Source organism: Macadamia integrifolia, chromosome 3 (assembly GCF_013358625.1).
Source record: "Macadamia integrifolia cultivar HAES 741 chromosome 3, SCU_Mint_v3, whole genome shotgun sequence".
NCBI lineage: Eukaryota > Viridiplantae > Streptophyta > Magnoliopsida > Proteales > Proteaceae > Macadamia > Macadamia integrifolia.
The window spans coordinates 29,568,818-29,596,209 of NC_056559.1; the positions used below are offsets into that span (position 1 = coordinate 29,568,818).

At 37.9% G+C, this 27,392-nt stretch overlaps 2 protein-coding genes across 6 annotated transcripts; one reads left to right on the forward strand and one right to left on the reverse strand.

The window, feature by feature from the left end:
• The first annotated feature begins 740 nt into the window (after positions 1-740).
• On the forward strand, positions 741-10,372 carry LOC122073564 (probable methyltransferase PMT11). Of its 2 annotated transcripts, XR_006138827.1 has the most exons (10): positions 741-1,668; positions 2,565-2,714; positions 2,824-3,094; positions 3,625-3,735; positions 4,365-4,524; positions 5,473-5,730; positions 5,860-5,982; positions 8,942-9,019; positions 9,223-9,656; positions 10,067-10,372. XR_006138827.1 is itself a non-coding variant. In XM_042638154.1 (9 exons), exons 1-9 carry the CDS (start codon positions 964-966, stop codon positions 9,428-9,430), a joined length of 2,064 nt encoding a protein of 687 aa, XP_042494088.1. In that variant the 5' UTR covers positions 741-963; the 3' UTR covers positions 9,431-9,774. The 2 variants fall into 2 exon arrangements, 1 of the variants encoding a protein (XP_042494088.1); XM_042638154.1 differs by lacking the exon at positions 10,067-10,372 and having other exon boundaries at positions 9,223-9,774.
• A 440-nt stretch (positions 10,373-10,812) lies between these two features.
• On the reverse strand, positions 10,813-26,244 carry LOC122073565 (protein HESO1). Of its 4 annotated transcripts, none has more exons than XM_042638156.1 (10): positions 26,114-26,244; positions 25,994-26,037; positions 24,327-24,486; positions 23,286-23,444; positions 22,331-22,515; positions 22,100-22,195; positions 16,063-16,132; positions 13,596-13,726; positions 11,918-12,028; positions 10,813-11,739 (listed from the first exon to the last, which is right to left on the reverse strand). In XM_042638156.1, exons 3-10 carry the CDS (start codon positions 24,448-24,450, stop codon positions 11,248-11,250), a joined length of 1,368 nt encoding a protein of 455 aa, XP_042494090.1. In that variant the 5' UTR covers positions 24,451-24,486; positions 25,994-26,037; positions 26,114-26,244; the 3' UTR covers positions 10,813-11,247. The 4 variants fall into 4 exon arrangements, with proteins under 4 accessions (XP_042494090.1, XP_042494091.1, XP_042494093.1 ...); XM_042638157.1 differs by having other exon boundaries at positions 25,994-26,034; positions 26,114-26,205; XM_042638159.1 differs by lacking the exon at positions 11,918-12,028.
• Between the last annotated feature and the right edge of the window lie 1,148 nt (positions 26,245-27,392).

The window sequence follows — 27,392 nt, forward strand, 5'->3', positions numbered from 1 at the left end:
ATATTAAAAAAAAAAAACCTATTAATAAAAGTGAAGAGTGAAGACAATACGGTACTTACTTTTTTGTTTTTAACTTCCATACTATTTATAGGAAAAAAATCTCATCTTCTTATAGCCCAATGAGTAAAGAGAAGCTAAAGTTAGCAACATCTCATTTTCTTGTAGCCCATTGGGCTATTTTATCTTGGGACTCCTAGAGCTTTTGGAATATTAGATACATGTATACAAGTAATAATCTCTCAAATTGCATGAGTATACTACCGTTTTTTTTTTTTTGTTTCGTTTTTTTGAAAACTACACGTTTAATACTCGTATCGTTCGTTTTCGTCCGTTTGCCATTCCCTATTTTTTTGACCGTATCCTTCATCATTTTTATCTGTTTAAAACCCGTACCGTAAGTTTCTGTTGTTTTGTCGTTCTCATTTTAACTAACAATGGTCAAGATTGATCATATTTCGTCAAAATTTATCATATAATTCAATGACTTACCTTACCGTATATTATCATGCATCATCGTGTAGGTTCATACATATCTAATGATGCTTTGACTTTTTCTTTTTTTTTGATTGAAAAAAATAGTACCTTCATTATTTATTTAAAAAATATATATATTTCATGATAATGATCATAGTCCATTAAAATAGTGATTCTACAAATAGTGTTTGTACAAGATCAACAAACGAACCAACCGACCCGAGCGGTGATATAGCAAGGCTTCCTTCCGTTATGTTGTTTTGAGGCACAAAAAGAATAAAAGAATGTGTGCAAGGTAAGGCAACCGCTCAATGTCGGCAGCACACACATGCGCCGTAAGGAACGACTGCGGTTGTCAAGACGCGCTTTGGATGGAATCTCTTCGTTCGTTTTAGTCTCCGGAAGGGAAGTGTGACTGTAGAGTGTGGACAGATCTGACGGATTCATGCAAGTCTCGTAAACACTGAGTAACTTTGCCAGTCTGGAAGCATGAAAAGCTTCAATAATGGAGATATCCTCAAAGCTCCACTGTTCATAAAGATCTTGGGTTTCGCTTTCATCTCCGTGGGTTTCTTCTATCTTGGCAAGCATTGGTCTGATGGCTACGAACAACTAATTTTCTTCAATAACCGACAATCAACTGGCGACGATCAAACCCTTTCAGTGGCTATTTCGCCCAATGCCAACAACGAATTTGATCTATCACTTCTCATTGGTAACCAGACCGACAATGTTCCCGATAGAACGATTTCTTTGAATTCTACTCCGCCTGAGAATTCCTCATCGTCTGATCCGCCGCCGTCTCCTCCTCCTCCTTCGCCTCCACCGCCGCCGGCACCTTTGGAGAGATTTGGGATTGTGAATGAGGATGGGACGATGGCGGATGAATTTGAGGTCGGTGAATTTGATCCTGAAATAGTTGAGAATTGGGGGAACGATAACGAAACCAAAGAGAGTCAGAGCCAAAGTGAGAGTTCTAGGGTTAGAATGAAGAGATTTCCGTTGTGTCCGGAAAGCATGAGAGAGTATATACCTTGTTTGGGTAATGCCGATGAGATTAAGAAGCTAAATACGACGGAGAGGGGAGAGAGGTTTGAGCGGCACTGTCCCGGGGAAGGTACGAGTCTGAATTGTCTAGTTCCGGCGCCGAAGGACTACAAGACTCCAATCCCGTGGCCGAGAAGCAGGAATGAGGTGCTTCCCCTATCCTCATCCTTCTATTTTCTATCTATGTTAATTCGAGTTAGAATTATGAGCTGTTGTACTATATTTGATAATCAGAACCTTATACTGCATCTGGGGATGCTATATTTCTTAAATAACATCTGCATCTTGTAAATGCCACTGGACTTGTTTCCAACAGAGAGAAACAAAAACAGGTCCGGGAAATGCTGTTGAATCTTCTTTTGTTGCAGCATTTTTCTTCCCTGGCGATATTACTTTGATATGGCCCTGAGTACTGATTAAAAGAATCACTGGAGGTTCCCTAAGCTAGTCTTAATTCTTTCCTGCTTAGTGGAGCAATCATGTCTCGTGCCTAATTATCGGACAGCCAGTGCACAATTATTAACATGTGGAAACCTATTGTTATGCAGGTTTTTGTAAATTAGCTAGTATGTGCCAAATTTGACCATTAGCTGTTGTCCAGTGCCGCCTTTCGTACCTGTCCAGTCCAAGGCCAAAACGAATTTCATAGCATTTAATTCTGGTGAACTTTTCTTGCAGAATAAGTTTCTGATGCTTGTCTGCATTGAATTACCTTTCTCTAACTATTTCACATATTGAAGCATCTTACTTGCATATTTTCTCACTAATCTATAGATGTGGACCATATGGTTATTGCTATGTCACAAGCTTCCTTCATAAGCTATATATTATCAGTATTTTATGTTATGTTTTTATTGTAAGTTGAGTTACCTGATTCTACTGATGAGTAAACTTCTGTTTTCTGTATGTAGTTGATTTGCCTTTTGCCTTTTGTTTTCGGGTTCTTTTTTCTGAAGCTTTTACTTGGACAAACCACTATTTCACATGCTTCAATAGCTAAGTAAAGACCATAATTGAGCTCTGAGATCAAAACATTATCACAGGTGTGGTTCAGTAATGTACCCCATACACGTTTGGTTGAAGATAAAGGTGGTCAGAATTGGATTTCAAGAGTGAAAGATAAATTCAAATTTCCAGGTGGTGGAACCCAGTTCATACATGGTGCTGACCCATATTTAGATCAGATTGCAAAGGTTTGTTGCATTTTGGAATTTCATTCTTGTAAAGGGGGAAAAGTGCTCAGTTGTTTCTGCCTGGTCTCTTTTTTAAGTTAGGTTCTTGTTTTCTCACCTGAATAAGCAGATGGTTCCTGATATTACATTTGGCCGTCATACTCGAGTTGCCTTGGATGTTGGGTGTGGAGTAGCAAGCTTTGGTGCTTATCTTCTTTCACGGAATGTGATCACCATGTCCATAGCACCAAAAGATGTTCATGAGAACCAGATTCAATTTGCTCTTGAGCGTGGTGTACCTGCCATGGTGGCCGCATTTGCAACACATCGTTTGTTATATCCGAGCCAGGCTTTTGATTTGATACATTGTTCAAGATGTAGGATTAATTGGACCCGTGATGGTATGCTCTTCTGTCTTTCATATTCCACCCCTTCTCCAAAAAATAAATAAAGAGCCCAACCCTTTCTGTGGTTCACCCTTGCTCATCCTTGCATTTAGAATTAAGCAACCCCAGGAGTCTATTGCAACACTAGGATTAGTTTATATTCCTTTGTTATTGTGTGTGTGTGGGGTGGGGGGGGGGTGTAGTCAGGACTCAGGTGGAGAGAGCAGAACAAGCTCTATTTCCTTGGAATTGCTTATTTCAAATTAGTGAAAGGCCAAGTCGTTATACTATGAACTGAGAAACATTTTCCTTGCTTTGACATATTCTATAATATTTCTCTTAGAAAGGTATTAAACATACTTTCCATCTCTTACTCTATAGAACAAAGAACTGCTGTACTTTCGGGATCTATTTAAGTCCAACAGAAGTATCATCAGCTCAACTTCTCTTGTTCTTTAAAAAGTGCAGACTGCAGAGTTGGTTCGCAGAATTTGTTGACAACCATAGAATTTCATTCCTGATGTCTTTTTCTTTCATTTGTGAAGATGGAATTTTGCTTCTTGAGGTCAATAGGATGCTTAGGGCTGGAGGATACTTTGCTTGGGCAGCACAGCCAGTTTATAAACATGAAGACAATCTTGAAGAACAATGGAAAGGTATTATCACTTGGATGGCATTCCAAAGAACTATTTCTCTCTATTCACATAAAATGATTACTTATCCACAATTAGGAAGGTTCACATTTTGTGTTGTAATGTCCTATTCTGTATCAGAAACTGTTTCTACACCAATATTGAATTTGTTCTGTCATGGACCATGTGTCAATACGTCAACAACCAGAACCAGTAGAGAAGAAGAAGAGAAAGATGAAACTGAGACTTTGGTGAGCTAGAACACTATGGAGTGAACTGCATCTATCGTGGAATAGCTATTTCCTTTATATCAACCAATAACCAACTCTTATTAGGAAACCTACTGAGAATCTACGTCTAATTACAATAGAAAGCAATAACTACCTAAGTCTAATTACAATAGGAAATGACTAAAGAGACATAACAAGCTAGTAACAAAACATCTAAATGCTATCCCATGGTGCACTGTTCCATGGAGCACACATGGAACCTATCCCACAATACACACTTTAACAGACTACAAAGACTTTCAAATAACTTGGTGAAACTACTACAACGCTCTTCAATTTCAGAATGCTTCAACAGTTTGGGCTTTCTACAATTGCTTTGTCTTACCATAAAGAATTTATGATAGTCTTTGTTTTTATTTACAGAGATGGTGGACCTTACTGTTCGTCTTTGTTGGGAGCTTGTGAAGAAGGAGGGGTACCTTGCGATTTGGCAGAAGCCTTTAAACAACAGCTGTTATGTCAGTCGTGATTCTGGAGCCCAACCTCCATTATGTGATCCAGATGATGACCCAGACAATGTTTGGTATCTCCATCACCTCACTCTTTCGATTTTGAATTATGTCTTTATGCAGGACATTTCGTTAACCTGTATTTATCAAGAGGAGGGGAAAGAAAAAAAAAAAAAAAACCTTCAACCAGTGTCTATGTTTTATTTCTAGATCTCCGTGGTTAGGACTCTGCAAAAAGAGAAAAGGAAAAGCATTATGTGTTCCCTAGTTTTAGAGGTTCTTTTTTTCTGTTAGCTTGCCTCAATTTTGAATAATATCGTAAGTAAGACAAGTTTATTAGTCTGTGTTTTTATCAAAAAAAAAAAAGAGACTAATTTATTAACCTGTGTATATATTAGTTATATTTCTAGATCTCTTTAGTCAGGATTCTAAGGGCCCGTTGCTTAGAGAAATGGTAAAAGGTTTGGACTGGCTGGGCAAATGTCTGGGTTGAACTCTTGAGGGTAGCCACTTTGTGCAAAAATGCTAAAGGTTAGGACAGACTCCAAAAGCACCCCTCCCAAGACCCCGCATAGTTTCCAGCATTGGGTAATGGCCCTTTCATTCTTTAGTCAAGACTGCCAAAGTTGAAAAGGAAAAACACCAGATGTTGCCTAGTTTGGAGGTTCTTAGTTTCTTTCAATAACCTGACTCAGCGTTGAAAACCAACTCAGAGCTTCGTCCTCGAAATTTAAAATATCGGACTCAAAGAAAAAAAAAATGGTAAAAATGAATATCAAAGAGCATTCATGGCCAATTCCAAATTAGGTTGTAGCAATCAGCATTAATTGGAATCAGGGTAGGCTGATTCTGATCCGATTCTCGAAACCATGGGACCAGCATAAAACACTGGTGGAGTTCTTTGGGTCTAGAATCCATTGTTATTCATCAAAGTTGAATTTGATCTCATATTAATGTTTCTGGTTGGCGACAAAAAGTTTATTACTTTAATATAAATATAAGAGTCAACATGTTTTATGTAGGTATGTTGGTCTGAAGGCATGCATCACTCGACTACCAGAGAATGCAAATGAAGCAAATATTCCAATGTGGCCTGCACGCCTGCATGCTCCACCAGATAGGCTTCAGACCTTACGAATGGATGCCTATATATCTAGAAACGAACTCTTCAAGGCAGAATCAAAATACTGGAATGATATAATAGAAAGTTATGTTCGTGTTTTACGTTGGAAAAAAATGAAATTACGGAATGTGATGGACATGAGAGCTGGATTTGGAGGGTATTCTATTTGTCATCTTTGTTTCTTATGCATATTATGAAATCTCCAGTTGCAAACTATTGTTTTCTTTCGTTAAAAATGGAATTGCATTCTGACCATTTGATGATTATTTTGTTGATGCTGCGGCAGATTTGCAGCTGCTTTAATTGATCAACAGATTGATTGCTGGGTGCTGAACGTTGTTCCTGTTAGTGGGTCCAACACATTGCCTGTTATTTATGATCGTGGACTTATAGGAGTAATGCATGATTGGTATTCTCCATATATCTTTTTATGTTCATTTTTTATTTTTTAATTGTTTCTGTAGTTTGCCATAGTTGACTGTTGAACATGCTAGAATGGAGTAAACACCATTGCTAGTCTCACATTTCAAGATAAATAACAGTATTAGTCTAATTAGGTTCGTGGAAAAAAAAAGTGGTGGTATGGGTTTTAAATTCTGAAGAGGCTCTTCAGTGCATGGAATCTATGCACTAAGTACATTGATGTTATAGACTGATACACATTTTATTCATACTGCAAACTACATTTGAGTTATGGCTATTTTTAAACGACTCCAGAAAGTGGGATGTGATTGAACTTTTACCGAGTACTTTACCAATTGCACTATTACATGCCTGATGATGTCTCTCCAATGCAAGTGTCCTACCTAAGTGATCTCTGTTGCAGTCTTGTGCCAGTCTGATGAATGATAATCACCATTCCATTTATTGGGTTCCATTGCAAGGTCATTAATAATATGCTGAATGATTGATTCAAATAATGCCAAATTTTGGTATATTGGATGGTTATATCTTTCTTCCGTATGTGGCACATTTTCTGTTTGCAGTGCACCAGGTTGTTGCACTTTAATTTTCTTCATGAAATCTTACTTGGGCCTTCTCCCTTTGCGTATGTGCCATAGAACAGTAACAGCTTTGCTGTTAGGAGACCTTGCTTGTAATATAGCAGGTGGTTGTGCTTTAGTTTTCTTCGTGAAATTTTAGTAAAACTATCTGTCCTGTTTGTAGTTAAATGCAAGGTGTAGCTTAGATTCTCAATTAATCCGGTACCCAATATGCGGCCTGTTCTTGAGTTTCTTTAATCTGCAGTTTAGATTTCATTCACCTATTAGCATCCTGTAACCAACAGTGTTGATTATATTTCCCATAGGCACATGATTAGTCTTTTTGAATTATTTACTCTTAAATTTTGTACAACAACAACAACTCAGCCTTATCCCAACTTAATGGGGTCGGCTATGTGGATCCTTACCCTCCAATCAGTTCTATTTGAAATCATACTTGATGCAAGGCCTAAGCTATGCATGTCTCTCCTCACCACTTTTCCTAGAGTTATTTTTGTGTGCCCTTGGCTCATTTAGCTCCTTCAATATGCATCAAATCATCCATCCGTCATGGAGCATCTAAAGGCCTCAGTTGAACATGACCATGCCACCTCAAACGACTTTTTTGTAGCTTATCATGTATCAGAGCTACTCCCAAACAAGCTCTAATAAGATCATTCCTTACTTTATCCTTCCTAGTTTTACCACACATCCATCTCAACATCTTCATCTCAGCTACACTGAGTTAATCTATATGATATTTCTTAACTGCCCAATATGGCAATATTCCGCACTATACGTCATAACTGGTCGCATAACCATCTTATAAAAATTTCCTTTTAAGTTTTAAAGTAATACATCGATTACACATCTGGACACACCTCCCCACTTTATCCATCCTATTTTAATTCTCTATGAAACATCATCATCTATCTCACCTTTATTATGATTGAACCCAGATACCTAAAATAATCACTTTAGGGGATCTCCCTCTCATCAATTTTCACCATCCCATTATTTGTCTCAGTATAACTAGAGCTACTTACCATATACTCTGTCCCCATTCAACTTATCTTAAAACTTTTTTATTCCAAAGTTGATCTCCATAATTCCAACTTGGTGTTAATCTCTACATTTTATCTAATTCACGAAAACAATTTCATCAGCAAAAAACATACACCAAGGAACCACATCTTGAATGTCTCTAGTTAAATCATCCATGATAGGCGCAAACAAGTAAGGTCTTAAAGTTGATCCTTGATGTTACCTAATTGTAATTGAGAATTCACTACTTGAACCCCCATAGTTTTTACTCTAGTCACCATAGCATTATACATATCTTTAGCTATGCTTGAAACAATTCTCTCTCTAGTACGTGTTAGAATAACTCTCCAGGGACTCTCATAAGCTTTTTTTAGGTCAATAAAGATTATATGGAGATCTCTCTTGCAATCACTAAATCTTTCCATGAGTCTCCTAAGTAAGTAAGCTTCTATCGTGGGTCTTCGTGGCATAAAACCAAATTGGTTCGCCATAATAGTAGTTTATTAGTGAGTTTCCATCTCTCCCATAATTTTATTGTATGACTTGTTAGTTTTATGCCTTTATAGTTATTGCGGCTTTGAATATCACCTTTATTTTTATAAATCAGAATCACAATGCTTCTCTAGCATTTTTCTTGTGCACTTAATCCTATTAAACAGTTTGGTTAGTTAAGATAAACCACAAATTCCTAAGCTCTTCCACACTTCTATTGGGACCCCATAAGACCTGGTGCCTTCCCTACTTTCATCCTCCTTAAAGGTCCTTTTACTTCAAGCACCCTGATTTTTCGTATATATCTATGACATAGGGTATTTTGATAGATAACGCAGCATCCTAGGACACTATTATTTGAAAGGTATTCATTTAATAGGCTATAGAAATAACCTTTCCATCTCCTTAATGTCATTCATCCCTTAATAGTACTATACCATCTTCCCTTTTAATACGTCTAACATGGTCAAAATCTCTACTCTTCTTTTCCCTTGTTTTAGCTATCATGTGGATAGTTTTCCTTCCTTTGTGCTCAAATTGTTATAAAGGTCTTCAAATTTCTTCGCCATTGCTTTTCCCACAATCTTCTTGGCTTCATTTTTGATAAATTTATACCTTTTTAGATCCTTTACACTTAAATTTTATGACTTCAATTATTTATGACATGCAACACTATTAGCAGGATATGTTGAGATTTCTCTAACATCTAACAATTGATATAGAGACTGAGATTGTCCATTAAGTGGTGCCACCGTTGATTTTGGTTGTTACTGCAAAGAATTTCATTATTTAGTCATAATCGCACTCATCCTTGCTTGGAATCTAATGCTGAAAACTTCCTTTCCCCAGGTGTGAGCCTTTTGATACTTATCCAAGAACTTATGATTTTTTACATGCATCCGGTCTCTTCTCCGTTGAGAAAAAGAGGTATGTTCCGCATCTTCAATTGCTGCTAGCTAAATAGTTATGGAATCACAAGATTACTCCCAATTTTTAGTTTGGGAGGTTTTTAACTTCAACTCTACATTTTGCCTCATCTTTCTTTCTTTTTCAATTTCCTTTTTTTTTTTTTGGGTGGGGGGATGGGTTTTGTTTCCAAACAAATTATCTCCTTTCAATGTATAAATCAGGTGCAACATCTCCACGATCATGCTTGAGATGGATCGGATTTTGAGACCTGGGGGGCATGTATATATCCGTGATTCTGTATCAGTCATATATGAAATTCAGGAGGTTGGAAACGCCATGGGGTGGCACACTGTCCTACGTGACACATCTGAGGGACCGCATTCAAGTTGGAAGATCTTGACATGTGATAAACATCTTTTGCGTGCTTGAATGGGTTAGGCATGTAAAGTAAATTGTCATCCACTACTACAATTTGAAGGCAATGATCAAGCAGACTCCAAGTAATGCTTCGCATCATCAAGACTTCTGCTGGGAAAAATTGTTCCATTAAGTGCGTTCCCAGCCAACTTCACCCCTGAATGCACGAGTTAGATTATATATAGTGGAAACCTGTGTACCAATCCATTTTAAGTTCGCCAATAAAAAGCAAGTGAATGTAAGTTTTCCTTTCTGTATTCTTTTTTTCTTTTTCTTTTGTTGTAATCTTTAATCATTGTTAGCACAACATCCGTAGTCACTAACCCACTTTTTTGGCACTAAATTTGTTTTCTTTCTATTCTTTGTAAGATTTATGATGATCAAAGGTCCAATGGAGACTGTGTGTGTGTGTGTGTGTGCGTGCAGGTGGGCTTAGGTTTAGTGTTAGATACCATATGGAAGGATCACATATATGTCTTGGTCTTGTCCTTCCTATGTCATCTTCCAGTTTGAGTGAACTTTACATCTTCAGGAGGATTCATAGTCCCGCCTAGATTGTTTCTGTGGTGGCCACTGAATTATTGTAGTTTACATGATGTCCATCAGAGGAATCAATACCTATCACAACCTCAAACATTTGCTTCACAGGTTTATCTCGATCCAAAAGAAGAGAACACCACAGAATACAAATTGGAAATTTCTGCTGGAGCTTACAGGAAATATATCCAGTGTTTGCATACACAATGACCGAGCCTACATGAAGAGCCTCATTGGTGGAGTTTTAACTCAAATATGATACAAACTCATGAAAACTAAGTTCTATCTTGAATTTTTTAAATTGTGAATGTTGTTTTCTGGAGAAAAAAAAAAATGTCGTCTTGATTTCTAGTACAATTTCCACCCAATGATGAGATGAACCCCATTACATGGATGGGGATTCTTTTCTTTATTCAACCATGGCTAAATATACTTATTTGTCATTTATATATTTAAGAGAGAGAGAGAGAGAGAGCAAAAAGAAAGTTTTTTCAGAGTTTCCTGAGTTGGGAGGAAAAATTTTTAAGGAGAGTTTTTGGCTATGGTAGCAGCAGTGAAAAATGGAATGTGAGTGGCCCCAAAATGAGGTGGTCATCAACATTACATGGTGCACACTCTGCATTCCTTTGAGAAATCTCTATGACAACAGGTCCCCATGCCACCCATTCACACCAAATTCTAAAAGCTGAAAGCATATCGTCTCAGACAGTTTCTATGATGCATAATCCATGCATGATTGAACCTTACTTTCATTGATTGCACATAGAACTCACTTCATAGTGTCTCACAAAACTATATTTCAAGAAGCTGGAACATCAAAGCCTTGGCAAGACAAGCAGCACATGACAAGGTATAAATTACTAATGTATTTGCCAGTTTGGTTAATGAATGGCAACTAACTTCATTTGAATCGAAATCCAGCATCAAACATATAATACATAATTATGATTGCATAACAAGTGAAAGCATGCATTAAAATTATGCCCATGCCATATCAAAAATGAGATTTCAACACTTGCCAAACAGCAGATTCAGCAATGAGCCAGAAATTAGCATTGTCAAACACAACCAAAATGCCAATTACCAGATGAGGGGAAATAGTCTCACGGAGCACCTTGACACCAAAGAGGAGAAACTCCATCGACTGGCAATGGCATAGAGGATTATCTGTGAAGCAGATAACTGACACAGAAGGCACATCCATCTTTCCTCCAAGACCAGATGACCAGATGACCTGATGACCTGATGACCTGATGACCACTGTCCTATTTAACATCCATTATCTGTCCGAATTATGGTACATCTCTTGGCTTCCACATCATCCTGACTCGGCTGTTAGCAGCCTGCCCAGTTCTCTGGGCAGCAATGCTGGAAGGACGGGCCTCCTGGGGCGTTCTCTGGAACTGATTATGCGGTAAAATAATCGAAGGACGGGCCTCCTGTGGCATTCTCTGGAGCTGATTATGCGGTAAAATGAAGGACGGACCGACCTCCCGTGGGTTTCTCTGGAACAGATTATAGATTGGTGATGGAACTGCAGCGGCTGTTGCTGGTTGAGGCCCCAAGTCACGTCCCAGCCGCAAACTTGGATTTTCTTGTGATGTTCTTCCAATTAATTTAGATCTGATATGAGGCCTTATCAAATTTGCAATCAAAGAATTTTTGTCATGATTGACCGAGATCAGACTGCGGTGGGTTACTTCAAATGCAGCAGAAATCTTGATTAGCTGAGTCATGGTAACAGCCCTGGCTGCATTATCTGGCTTCTCCAATGGATCTTCAATCTAACCAGGAGACAATAATTATTGAGTTTAGGAATACTTTGGATGTGTCCCTAGAGATCCATTAAATGACTAATATAGTGCATGTGGGCGTGCATATATATGTGCACATGATTCTGTGTGTGTGTGTGAGAGAGAGAGAGAGAAAGAGAGAGAGAGAGAGAGAGAGAGAGAGATATACTATAAGGGGGTAACTTTTTCCCATCCATTTACTGTTGTTACTAATTTGCTCCCAACGCCCTGTATATGTACAAATAGCATACTCTGATGCCATTGAGTTGATTATAGAAAACTGCATAGCAATCAAAAGAAAGAGGAACAACAATCACCCCCTCATTTACAACAGCCATTATGCAAAATTACGATTTAAATGAGCAATGATATATAAGGGCAAGCTAAGGACATACCCAGTAAACGAGGCTCACGCCACTGTGGGGTCTGGGAAGGGTCATTATGCAGGCAGTCTCACCCCCGCCTCACAGAGGCTGTTTCCTGACTCAAACCCATGACCACTTGGTCACAATGGAGCAACCTTAGGGTTGCAATAAGGTCCGAAATACAAGGGCGAGCTAGAATTCAGTATTACAGAAAGAGTAGTAAGAGACAACAAAATCATAGTTTTATCATGGACACTCGTTTCCTACACGGCCTAGGGGTGTCAAAACCTAGCCCGAACCAATAAAACCGACCAAAATCGATCGAAAAACCCAAACCGAACCAAACCGATCCTTATTGGATTGGTTTTGGATTGAGGTATGTTGGGAAACCGAACCGACCAATAACCAAACCGAATGAAACCGATATAAAAATAAATGATTATGAGATTATAAAGTGATGAATTGACTATCCATTTTTTACAATATTAGTGATAAAATTATTTCTTGTAAGGAATTGTTACAAATCATTAAATATGAGGTTTATGAATTGAGAAATTGATTTGTAAATCGTAATAATGCTTCCATTGATTTCTTTGTTCATTATAGAAAACTAGTTTAATAGTTAAATGAATGATTGGATCATAGGATTCATTTTGTCACTTCAGTATTAGTTATCTTCTTAGTAATTTGTTATCCATTGGTCTCAAATTAATTATTTTTCCCTTACAATGTAAACCATGATTTAATCATAAATTGAAAATGTTTTTTTGGTCGAATCTTGTCACTAAAAGTTATGAATGTAAGATTTCATTATGGCTCAAGCCCAATAATAAACCGATTTAAACCAGTATTAACCCGATATTGAAAAACCGAAACCAAACCGGACAGAAACCGAAGTTCCTTAACGGATTGATTTTGGTCTCCATCATTCCTAGACCAAAACCGATTCAACCCGACCGAAACCAAACCAAACCGACCAATTGACACCCCTAGCACGGCCCACCAAGGAAGGCCTTCCTATATGATCATATTATTTGCCACATGGCGTATAAGGTGGGTCCCAATTTTCTTTCTTCTCAAATGTTGTTTCAGCCCAAACCAAGTTGGCCAAAAGGCAAAATAAGACTTTGAAAATCCACTAGGAAAAGGAATCTTTTGAAAAATGGTTGAAAACAAATGGACGATTGAAAATACAAGGGAAAATGCCAATACATAGAGGGGTATATGATTGTATTAGCCTCTAAATTTGATACATGGACAAACCAGACGATGTCCTATTTATCCAACGGTCATTGTTGTATCATCACCCTTCCATGTGGCACAATGGACCACATAGGAGGCCTCCATATGTTGGCCATGCAAAGAATCAAAATGGTCAAACACATTTGCCTGACAGCATGCACAAACAGTAGACAAAGACCAGTGTCCTTATTGCACATTTTAAGTAAATTGTATTTAATATGGAGACCACATCAACATTACCTTCTCAAAGAATGTAACAAAAAGCTCAGACAGTGAGCTTCTATTAACTCTTCGGAGGCTCTGTGAACTAAACCTTTCTATATTTGCAGCGCATGTATCTTGGATACGTCTCTCTGCAGTGACCCTCTCACCTACATAAAGGATATGATGAATGCAGGTTCAATCATGTACATGACAAGATTATAGGGCACTACTGTTGACAAAAATATTGCATTAATATAAAAATATGAGGAATGCCCCAGAAAGTCACCACTGCAGTTGCTCAAGCCTCCTCCTATACCTCTTATATGCAAGATAAAAAACATGGAAGTCTATATTTCTCCCTAAAAATGCGAGAAGCAACTTTTAGCTGGGTGATTCAGCAAGACAAATTGCATGAATTTGATTGATTAACCCTCAAATTTTACATGCTGATTGGGATTCCCTGCCTTGGAAGGTAACAAAAAACTCAGAAATATGGAATCATGGGAGCATTGAAATACTTGCAAATAGAAAGGGTACATCACTGATACTGAAACAAATGAAATGAATCAACTATTTCAACCTCCTTTAGAATCTGCAAAAGAACAACAAATACTAATAGAACCTGGCTTCCATTGGTATGGACAAAGCTACAATGGATCATATGCAACGTGGCATGTTGACATTTATAAGATACCATATTTCAACATGTTTCTACTTATGCGCCCAACACCACTACAACCCCCCCCCCCCACCAAAAAAAAAATCTTTTTTTTTTTTTTTTTACGTGAGACATGAACAAACTATTCTTTTTTATTCATTTTATCTTTTTGGAGGATGATAGGCAAAGGCTGGGTGTAAAAAAAAAATGAAATAAAAAGAATACCAAAAGAAGAATGATTGGAAAAAAAAGACAATCTTTGATTAAGAAACAATAAAAAAATAAAACCATCTAGAGATATAAATAACGATCTTTTTAGAAGTTAGTAGAAAGGCCTTAGAAGTTAGTAGAAAGGCCTTAGTTCCTTCTTTAAAGAAAGGAATCAAGTCTAGCAAATCTTAACTTGCAAGGTAGAGATCCTGTTTACCAGAAAACTGGCAGCTTTCGCTTTTACCTTTTATCCCCAACGCTACCCAAGGTGCTTTAATTTCCCTTTTAGTTTTAAATACAGAAAGAATGAGTGAAGAGCTTACCGCAAATATGGACTAGGAAGAGGTGCTACAGATACTAAGGGGAAATTACCATTGCCATCAACAAAAGGAATGGTTTAATATAGGGACACATGAATGGATATTCCCTTTGTTGGAAGTTTCTTCATAGGTGGATTTTTTTTTTTTTTTTTTCTCTTTTTGCATTTGAAAAAGATTGTCACTCTTGAGCAACCTCAACAGTGACTTACCCTATGCTGGTGAACAGCATAATGAAAATGCTAGGCAAACCTAGGTTTTTATTTTATATTATTTTATTTTTTTGGGGTGGGGGTGCGTATAGCAGGTGTGTTCAATGGAACTTAACAAGCCAAACTTGGGCCTAGTTCTGCCAGCTCCCTTTGTAGGACATTGTTTTCAATACAAGAAAAGAAACACAGAGATATACATATGGCTTGTGTTCTTTAATATCCCCTCATTGTCACATCTGTTTTTGAAAAGTAGTATCTTTTATAGTTTCCCCTTAATTGCAGTACCTCTTTGTGACAATTCCATCTGTCACAAGACTCATAACTGCCACGTGGTAAACCATGTGTGCTCCATATGATAGGGAAACCTACATCCATCTCACTGGTCAAGTTTCAACCCCTCAATAAGAAGGGAAAAGTGACAAAAAAATTACGAAAAAAAACTAGATTCTATTACCATGAAATGGCTTTTTCGTGATTTATGAAGGACATACCCAGTGCATGAGGCCTCCGCCACTACGGGGTCTGGGGATAATGTACACAGTCTTACCCCCGCTTTGCGGAGAGACTTTCTGCATTTTTTTCACCCACGTATCTCCATGTCGGACATGAAATAAGCTAGCATGATATGGTGACCATGCTAAACATGTTGATCATTTGTCCAGTTTAGCCTGTGAACCCTAACCTTGCTCCTTTAGTTCATTTTTATCCAATCAATTTGATAAATTATCCATCAAACCCAAATGAATAGGTGATAATTAAGTTTTTGCAATGGATATGTGCCACATAGAGAGCAGAGTGGTGGTGTTCAGAGTCTTTTAAGTAGTCAGACAACCAAAATCTTTTGGTTTTTGACCAACTCATATTTCTCCACCACCATTCCAGAAGCAACTACAAGGAACTCATTTTAACACAATACCCCTTATATGTGCTACCAATACAAGTGTGGTTTACTTGATTAAAGAAGTTGGACAATCATGTCTGGTGAAGGATAAACAAATCCATACACACTGAACTTTCTTACATTAATTTGAGTTCTACAAGGTACTGCAAAGAATTCAGAATTCAGAATGCTGCTCATGACATGATTAGGCTTAAGATGCATATACCTGTAAAATCATCAATAATTTTCCCCGCATATATTTCCATTAGTGGTGGTAAAATTGCAGGTACACATGTCTGCAAAAAGATAAAATCAAAGAAAAATAGTAATAATGAGGATCTCTACGTTACTTAGAAAATCAGGAGAACATCATTAGCTTTCAAGAAATTTACAAAAGCTAAAGACAATCTATGGAGGCAACCAAAAAAATAAATAATGACAAAGACATATGTAAGGATTTGAGAATGGGAAGCAAAATTTGCATACATCCCTACATGTTTTATATATATTTGAAATGAAAATCCCTAAAGTTCCACAGAGAAATTCAGGATGAAGCTCATGATTTCAAGAATTTCACCTGATTTCATCAAATCCTCAGGGATGATATCAATGTATCATTTTAATGTCAAAATTGAATACCCCGGTCTCTTGTAGCCTTCCTTAGTATCAAGAAGACATACCACCAACTACAAAAAATTTATGTGAGCTTTCTGTGTCAACCCAGGTAACTTAGCTTAAGAAATTTCCCAGCAATGAATAATAAAAACATATGGGAAGCCCTCAAAACCTGAAGTGAAATCACCATAAAAATCCCCATAAGGCCTTCTTCACATCTTCCACACAGCATATTAGTATTAGTAAAATACTGTATAGAAATCAATATCTCTGAGAGATGTCCTACCTCCTACCTTTACTTCTCTGTCTAACATTCCCATTTTAATGATGAAAAACAGTTTCTTGGCGCTTAAAAAAATATACATGGTTCTTATGACAATAAGCCATTTGGTGAAAGATTCTTATCTTATCAACTACTTTCACCCTATAACAGTTACCAATGAAATCCAATCTTACAAACTCTATACTCTATTCAATGGAAAGTTGCTTTGCTGTTCTACATTCATAACCTATTTCCACTTCTATCCTTTCCAACCCTGATATCTTATGCGACCACTGCTATTTTTGTTTCTATCCACCCAAAATTCTGCTAGTTCCAATGTTTCAGCTAAATTGAAGTGCTTTCAGTTTATTTCCAAAAAATGATGCTGGCCTCCAACAAAGTAGTTCCAACATTCCGTAGTCAAATAGTTGAAACCCGGTAAATCCAACCACATATTTCAAACTTGATTTCAAATGCAAAACTCCATGTGGTGGGAGAATAGGAAGACGATCAAGTGTTGGTCTTAGCAAAGCTTGCAGAGTCAATGAGTGGAAATGAGTATCAACATCATGAGAAATAGCAATTTCCTTGCACATCAGGCAAGGTGTAAATGATCGCATCCATTGGAAGATCAAGAAGTGTGTTGCAACCAATAAGACTCAGCCTCATACTCATGGATCTACTGTTAATGGTTCTCTCTAGTTACTTGTAAATGAACCTGATGGCGTTAAAATCGACACCAACGCACCAAGGTTCTACTAGAAAGGACTCTCTACAAGCTCCATCCGTAGGCCATCAAACAGAGATGGGTCAGTTGGCCATAAATCCTTTTAAATTCAGTTCAAATCATCAGTTACCATCTTACAATTAATAAAGATTTTCAATGTTCCTTGATACTTTCCACAACATAATGCTACCTTCACCTTTACCTATCAAAGGGACGAAGGGCCAACCCAAGCTCTAAGTCAATAGCATTTTTGTACCATGTGTAAGTCAATATCCCTTCACTCATTAACTACAGTGTTCTCTATATTCATATTTATAGATATTTTGTTACAGCTTCCTAACCCCCTTTAAGGATTGGATTGGGAATTTCACCTGGCATCTTGGAGTGCCTCTTTGTTTTCTATTAATATTCCGAGATTGAGACCCTCATCTTTTTTCTTATCTATATTCACATCACTCTTCAAGGTTTTTAACAACCTCTTGTATAGTTTAAAATGAATGATCTGATTCCCTTAAACTCAATTCAAGCCCCTTGCAAGATTGTAGGGATTAACTTGTGCTAACAAAAAAGAACCAATATAAAAGAACTTTGTTGAGGATTATTAGAGCATATCTACATAGGAAAATATGGTGGTACCAATGTCCTAGGGTCATGGCTCCTGGTAATGTTATCAACATAGGCTTTATTGATAGTATATGAATAAATTCTCTGGTCCCTGCAGAACCATGGATTCTTTTTAGGTCTTGTCTCAACAACAAACAAGATAATGGCAAGCATCTTATCATAGACCCCTTTAAAACTTTAGATGGAAATCAATTGGTTCTTCAATGCCATTTCTTAGGAACAAAAAACAGCAAAGCTACAACAAGTATCCAGCAACAAGCATGTCATATAAAGAAACTCACTTTAGATGGAAATCAATTGGTTCTTCAATGCCCTTCCTCACCTCCTCTTCCTCAACCCATCTCCTGAGGCCTAAAGTGTTATCAAGCATTTAATGCGGGACTCATAAAGTCCCAAATCAAGCTTATTACAATCACTTTAATGACAAAATAAAGATAAGATTCCAACTAAGCCCCACGGTTTGGGCAAGATGAGGTTCCAGAAAATCTGGAATCCTTGAAACAGCAAGCTGTGAAGAAACTTCCACCTGGGTCCCACATATTGGGTAAACCTTATCTGGTTTCACAAAACCATATCTGAACCGTCTCTTGATCCAAGGCCATGATTTGAACTGAACCAAACCGAACCAAACCAAACCAAACCAAACCGGTCCTGCATTACGCCATATGGATCAAAGCTGAATTCAAAGTTGTAGAAAGTTAAAGAATGTAACTATCCTCCACTTGACGATCGTGGTGCATTTTCAGTTGTCATTTTAAGTTGATCTCTTACTTGTATTGGCTGAGGCTTGACTTGACATGAGTCTGGAGTGCTTTAGAACATGGACCCACCCATGCTGTTATACCCGAACCCTGAAACTCCCTATTTTAATGTTCAGGTGCGGCATCGGAGGACATCAGTACCAGTGAGTACTGGGTTGCATCCGTCTTTTGCCGAGGAAGGAAGGGCGACCCCACTTGCACTTGCTACCCATGCTTAAGTAATTGGAAGGGATTCCAGACCCGAAGGGAAAGGTCAGTTGAACCTCACACACACTAGAAACCCTGGAGAAGGCCCCACTCAGACTGAGGAGAGATCTCCATACAAAGTGACCAGTTCAGCCTTCACTGGCGGATGGAGCATCCACCGGTGAACACCATACGGTGAGTGCACAGGCCAGTTTTGGGGTTATTTCGCCGTGGGACCCGAGACCTCCCGATCGTGCACCCCAAACCCATCCACATTGATGGAACAAGGTGTTAGGGAGTTGATTAATGTGGCGGGACATCTCGAAGTGGGCCCGTTAGTGCCAAATAGCAGAATAACCCGGTATTGGGTAAAAACCCATTAATTCCCCAAACAGCCCTTAGTGGGACTTAAGTGGCTATAAATAGGACTCTTACCATTCATTTCTTTTCCTACCAAAATAAAACAAGGAGAGGGAGAAAGAAGAAGAAGGAGAAGGACAGCAAGGGAGGAAGGAAGGAGGAAGGCTAGGGCTCCATTCTTGAGGTAAGCCCACATGCTCATCTCTCCACACACATACACACAAATCTCTCTCTCTCTCTCCCTTTCCCATTTCACTCTTTATTGGAAGTAATGGAGACCCAACCAAATCCCACCTACCCAACCATAAAGACTACATAATGGGAGGGGGAAATTAGAGTAAGAGACCTACCTTGGCAAGGTTATTCACTCAACCTTGGGTCTAAGGACAAATCCCTATAAAACCCCTATCCAAAACCCTAGAAATTAGGGTAACTAAACCCTAGACAAGTGTTTTACTCAAACCCTCTACAATGTCCCTTTTAAGATCCATAGTATGATGTTATGTTGAACTAAATTCAGCAACTACACTAAACCTAAGCTAGGTGTGGTGTGTGTGGGTGCCCTACATACAAACCCACTCTAAAAATCACAAAAACCTAAGCTATAAACTATGTAAAAGAGAAGAGAGAAAGAATAGAGTTGGGAAATGATACCCCACTGAACAACATACACTCCCACCACCATACACAGGGGCCACAGGGCCTATAGGGCTGGTCTGGGCAAGGAAACCCTGATTTTAACTTCACCGGCTGATGGTCACTGGCCAACCGATGAAGGTAAGGACCATCCACCGGTGAAAATATTGTAGGATGTTCACCCCCTTTCGGATTTGTCCACCGGTGAACTCACCGACGGATGATCATCCACCGGTGAACCATTTTAAAGCTAATTTTTAATCCTTTTATTGGGGCACGGGTCCTAGTGTCCCACTCCCCTATGGATAACCAAATAACCTAAAAAACATTGTGTCATAGGAGTGGAACCGAGAAGTGACAGGAACACGCAACACGAAACTATCAACTATCTACTACCATCTAAAACTCGAGGTGAGGGGATTTTGTGTGTTTTTATGGAATGTTTGTATCATAATGCATATGTGGATGAATTTTATCATTTTGCATATTATTATATTATTCCTTATGGAAAGTGTTGATGTGGCATGAGAATGTGGATTATGATTGTGCATGTGTGTGTGTGATTGGGATGCAGGGTGGCCTATGGTGGGTGCCTACGGCATTGTATGCCCATGGTGTGTGTGCGTGTGTATGTGGAGACTAGGGTGCAGGGTGGCCAACGGTTGGTGCCAGCAGCATTGCATGCTCAGGGTGAGTGTGTGTATGTGTGTGTGTGACTGGGGTGCAGGGTGGCCAACAGTTGGTGCTGATGGCACTACATACTCAGGGTGAGTGTGCGTGTGTGACTGGGGTGCAGGGTGGCCAACGGTTGGTGCCGGCGGCACTACATGCTTATGGTGTGTATGTATGTGTGTGTGTGTGTGTGTGTGTGTGTGTGTGAGTGATTGAATTGTGTTGTGGCATATTAGAATGCATTGGGCTAGGATAACCACCCTAGTGCTACAACCCTTGCCAATAGGGATTTACATATTGGCTAATCCTCTCGTCCGATAGTCCGTGGTTGGGGACAATTTCCAGTGATTGAGGTGAGCAGATGACAGCGTCGTGACAGACCCTCACGGGATGTTCAATTCGGTGACGGGTATACCGTACATGCGATGTTGGATTCGATGTAGTGGTATTATGGGAGGGTTATTAATAGGGGTTTTCCGGGTAACGATGTGGTTCCCGAACCGGCACGCTCCTGACTCGCAACTAGATTGTATCCCTAGGGACTGATAACGTACATTCATGACTGGGGATGACACCTATGTTGTAGTAGCACTAATACCCCCTTTGGACTTAGAAATTGTTGCTTAGAATTGCTTGATAATAAATAGATCATGTCATTGCATTCATATAATTGCATTCATATTGATGTGGTCGGACATGAATATTTATACTATTGCATTTTCTTGGATTGTCATGATTGCTTGTGTGTTACCCCTCACTGGGCTTCGTGGAAGCTCACCCCCCGTTGTTGCCCCTTTTTAGATGTTGATTCAGGAAGTCCTTCGGAAACTGTGATCGAGGTTCCGGCTCTCTACGGAGGTGACCTCTGGGCTGAGGAGCTGGTTGCTCACGAGGATGGATGCGTGTACGATGATTGATTGTGCATTTGAAGCACGCTGAGGATGGGAGTATCATCTTCTATTTTTTATTCTTTTTTGTACTTAACAGATGTAGCCCTATGGGGGCATAACTGTAACTATGATCCAGATGTGAAACAAATTCTTTTGTGTAAATATGGTAAATATCAATAGAGATCACCAGTTGATATATTTTGTTTATATTATAAGTATGTGATTTTAGAATCATTTCATAATCTTATGAACTTAAAGTATTGCATCATGGATCCTGGATGGATTGTGGACACGTGTGCGTGTCCATGTCGCTAGCCTTCAGGTGAATGGAGGCGGGGTGTGACACATGCCTCCAATTTCTACCTCATGGGAACTCGTGAAACAATATCATTTCCCACATATACAGTTTTAACACATCAATTAGTGTGTCACAAGTCACAGCCATGGTTAATGTGTGTTAACTATACTATTTACTAATTAGTTACAAGACAACTAATAACATAAATAGGTTAAAGAATTGAGAAGATGACCTGAAAATGGAAGATAACAAGCAAACATAAGGAGTATGAGTTCAAAGTTCCAGTCTTTGGGTCATTTATATTTTGCGCTTTGGCCCATTCCTTGACCTATGAGTGAGAATCAAAGAACAAAATACTGTAACTAACATACACCATTAACAACAGAATCCATATGATAAAAATGTACCAGTAAAGCCATGACAACTGCCGCCAGAAAGAATTCATATGATATTAAACGCATACCAGTAAAACCATATCATGAAAGCGATCATCTATCCAAGTGATCCACAACAAGAATTTAGACTTTATTTGGCCTGGCAGATTATTGATTGAGATATCACAGGAGATATTCTGGTGGTTGAAGTTTCTCTGATATATAAGTACGGGAACTCTTGCATTGGCAATCAATTGCAAATTATAAGCATCACCTGAAACCAAATTTTTTTCCCAGAATGAAAAGTGGAACACAAAATAAGATCAGATCAACTACCTAAGCAAATAGAAATGGAGTGAACATCGATAACATTGAAGCAACAACCCCATTAGTAACATAATCAATCAAAAGAGGCAAGAAGTTGATTGGACAGAAAAATCAATAAGATAGTAAAGCAAGACTACAGTAGAATTATGTTGCACGTACACCTCTAGTGCATGGAATACTCAATTAGATACCAGCACTCCATGAATGAGAATCAAAATATGACATATCCAGATTTCCTTCAATCATCTACCCTCTTTTTCTATATGATTCAACATCTACATGTGTCATGAGTTCTACATTCCTACATCAATAATACAGTTACATTCATTCATGCTATATTCATAGGGTATGATACAATTCATAGTATACCTGCTGAATATTCAATTATTATGGAATTATTCCCATCAATAATCCAATGTTATCATGTGGGAACAATAACTATTCCATCCTCTAATTTTAGATGGCTAAACCATTCACGAACTTAGAATGCAATACTGGGGATATGAATGCAAATTATATTGGATAACGAAGATTATGTGGATGTGAGACAATAAAGGGAAAGAAAATTTTTGCACATTAACCAGAGGGGTGGGAGAGAGAGAGATGGAATATGCTTCAACGACAAAAGTTACATCCAACTAAAGAAATATGCTATAAAATAAATGACGGGAAAGAAAGTTAAATAAAATAGAGGAAGACAAAATGAAAGTATGGTACCTCTTCTCTGCAATGCTCGCCGTATATCCTTTAATAAGCCCAACTTCCATTTTTTTTTTTCAGAAGAGGAAGCACTGGGAACCTCAACAGCGATATCCAAGTCACTCCATTTTGAGTAAAGATGAGAAACAAATGAACCAAAAGGCTCAACGGTTGCACCTGTTTGCATCACAGATAGAAAAATACAGAAAACAATCATAAACTGCTTCAGCATAGCACTGTTTTCACCATATGAAATCATCAGCAAGTGAGGTGTTCAAACTGCAAGGGAAAATGCCCGGGTTTGAGTCTTGAGGATGGCCACTATTGCAAAATGCCAAAGGTTAGGACTAACACCACAAGTCACAACTCCCAGGACCCCGCATAGGCGAGGACCAGCATTGAGTAATGGTCCTTTAGCCAGTAGATATTCAATTTAGGTGAGAAAGTACCACTATAAATTTCTATAATTATTCACACATGGAATAGTTGCTTTAGCTTCCAAGGGTAATCTAGGCTTACTCAAATATGAGCACATCATAAGCACTTTTCTTGGGACATAACCTTGATCAAGGTTCAATATCAAAGTTGCAAGCAGAAGCATGTCTTTCCTCACTACTTCTCCTATGGTCAGTTTAGGTCTGCCCCTAGCTCTTTTATCTCCTTCAATCTGAATCAAATCATTCCACCTTACTACTGCATCCCCGGGCCTCCATTGAACATGGTCATACCACCTCAGACAATTTTCTTAGACCTTAACATGAATCGGAGCAACTCCCAAATCAGCTCCAATATGTTCATTCCTTACTTTATCCTTCCTAGTTTTGGCTTGAATCCCTACCATTTATGTTGAATTTTTTTTTTTTTATCCTTCCAATTGATAGAACTCCAATGGTATTGCCACCATTAAACACAAAGAGAAACAAAGAAACAAAGAAAGAGGGGGGTAGGAGATTGATGTGAAGCTAGAATAGGAAATTTCGTTAATCCCAGTGCATAACTTAAAAAATAACAGGGTAAAGCGTAAGATCAATGCATCAGAAAAAGAATATCACCAAGTACCTCTCAGACTTTCCACAGATTCAACCACAGCTCGGAATTCATTAATGACATGTAATCTTGTTAACGAGTCCTCTTCCGATGGTTTGATTGCAGAAAGGATGTTCTTTAGAATAACCTCCAACATCTTATATGGATCATAGGAGGTACTCCTGAAATTTCACTGGGGGAAAAGAACAAAATATGGGAATATGACAGAATGTTTTAGGTTTCTATATACAGGCATAACATATTATCACATCGGTGATAGGCTCAAATATAAACTGAACGATTCAGGCATTTATAAACTGAAACCAGTTTTCTTAAGGGAATATTTTATGCTTCTGAGCCAGCATTAACATTTAAATATTAATGCACCGGAGAATTATAGTACGCTGGTTATTTATAGTGTTACCACCTAATACTAACATTTAATTAAAAATCACTAATACAACATACTCAAGGAACCAACTTAATTCCATGCTGAGTAAGTACTAATTTTCTAACCAAATATTTAATAACTCCATCAAATAGTTAAGCATGTTATCGATTTTTGGTATATATATTCCATCAAAAAAATTGCCATACATTGCAGATGGATACACATGAAATGAAAGTGTAGTCAATATCTAAACACAGGGCAAGGAAATGTCATAGATTTTTGAATGAGGACATACATGTCAATAGAGATAGAGATAAAGATAAAATTCAATAACAGGATACTTAAGTTCTCTCTGAGGCCAGGTTATTGTCTTTCTGGTTGGAAGCTTTAGCTTGTACGATTTGCTATCTGCTATTGTTTCAATAACAATGACAGCAGTCATTTCAGTGTATTCAAAGATAACAGAAAGTATGTCATTGCAAATGTGTTCATACCCTAGTATAGTTATACTAACTCTGCAAAAAGAAAAGTATCAGTTAATGAAAATCTACTGAGTATTCTGTCTAAAATCTCTACTACTTAATACCAATTTGTGTCACCAGACCATCTTTAGTAATTAGAAGGTGTATTTGGAGTTTCAGCACACTGAAGTCCTGGGTACAAAAAGGGATTCTTAACCAGGCAGCGGTATTGAAAATATTAAATATTAAGTCCAATGCGTGCCTTGAATTCAAGTGGTTCCTATAGATTCAGTCCCTCATTTTGAGAACTCAAATTACTTAAAAAAACAGTGCTTCTATCAGTGTTTCTTCCTCCGCATCATTAACTTCTAGTTGAACCTTTCAAGTTTCAAGTGCCCGCCAATCCATTAATTAGGTAAAATTTTGAGAAATTCCCTAATTAACACGGAATGATGAACAAATGCTACAGTGACGTTAAGTTCTGCAGAAAAATTCTGTATCATCTACTCGTTGAAAAAACAAACAAAAAAACTCAAGATTGGTACTGGAACGTATTACCCCCCCCCCTTTTTTTAAAAAACAGAAACTTCTCAAAAGTGTATTTAAATGTGTTGATTTTCTGTATGCCTCTAGATACTATCTTGAACTGCCACATTGTTTAGTAGTTAGGCTAGAACTAGCAAGTTTTTCTTGCAGTTAAGGTCGCAATGCAAATAGACTTCGATCATCCGAAAAAGAAAGAAAACCCCCAAACAATATCAATTCGATCGATCGCCAGAAGTATCAGAAAACAAAAAGAGAACTAAAAATCAAAATCTAAATATAAGGAAATCAGTAAGAAGAGATACCATGAGAAAGCGAAGACGAGTTACAGAAAACCAGCGAGTAGCTTCTACCAGAAGTGAGAAATCAAGTATCAGAAGTGAGAATTCAGAGATCTAGGAAGTATAAGGAGTTGAATTCTATACCTGCTCCTCCTACTTTGCTTCGTTGGGAAGCAGCTCCCCTAACCTCGTACGCTCACCGAGAAAGGCCCCGCGCGACAATTCGCTCGCTTTTGTTATTTTGAACAAAGAAAGGAAAGTGACGACGATGTGAGTCATGTTAACTTTTATGCATTCATGCCATCATGGAACTTCAGGCGTTACCGAAGCGTTACTGGCGAAGTGGACTTGGACTTGGTAGCGGTCAATACAAGTGTAACGTATCGGTATTTGTATTTGTTGTATCAGTCTTATTTATTGGTATCGGCTGATACGATCAATGCATATCAATCATTTTTATAAAATTTTCTCGACTTTTTCTAGTTTTATCATTTTTTATTGGTTTTACAACTGATACAACTGTCGATTTCAAAAAAAATGGCTATGACATTCAGTATCAATCGACCGATTTGTATCAGTATCAATATTAGTAGCAACTAATACTAGTGGCGATACAGATTATGATTTTTTATTTTTCTGATAAAGTGATAACGATTATTATAACCATACTTTACGTATTTATGATGGAAAATCTTTTGTACTCTTTGTTAGATACTCTTTTAAATGCAATAATCAATGTCATGTTTTTTTTACCCGTTATCCAGATCAGTGCTTACTGTCGATACTATAATCGCTCTAATCATTGGCATGTTTTATTTTACCTGTTATCCAGATCAGTGCCTAATGTCGATACTATAATCATACTTTTTGCATTTACAATAGAAAGTCTTTCTTGCACACGTGTTGGGTTTATTAATAGACGTGTCCCGTTTGAGTCACCCCGCAACTAATCTATCACAAGTGTCAGGTGTGACGGTGTGTAATCAAGGATTAATGTTAGCCAAAAACAAAAATAGAAAGTCTCTCTTATATATATTCATTTTTCTTTCACATTTACCTTTATTATCTTTATTTGAAATAATGGGGAGTTTTTTATGTCCTGGAGCATGGACACTACTGCATAAGACATTTTAGTTCAATCTATGGGGTATGACCGTTCAAGAACATCATTTTTTAGGGAGAAGGAGAAAGACGTGTGGAGGTTATGCTCCCATGCAGGAAACTTTTTTTCTTTTTTTTTTTTAATGAAAACTAAATACTTATCAATGATTTATGGCCACAAATAATTTATGAATATTTATGTAATAAAGACTTTGATTAGCAATTAATTGAAATATTTTCAATATACAATATTTATAATGGATATATACAGGAAAAAAAAAAAAAACAAGAATTACACCATGAGATGATGAGAGTGTAGCTA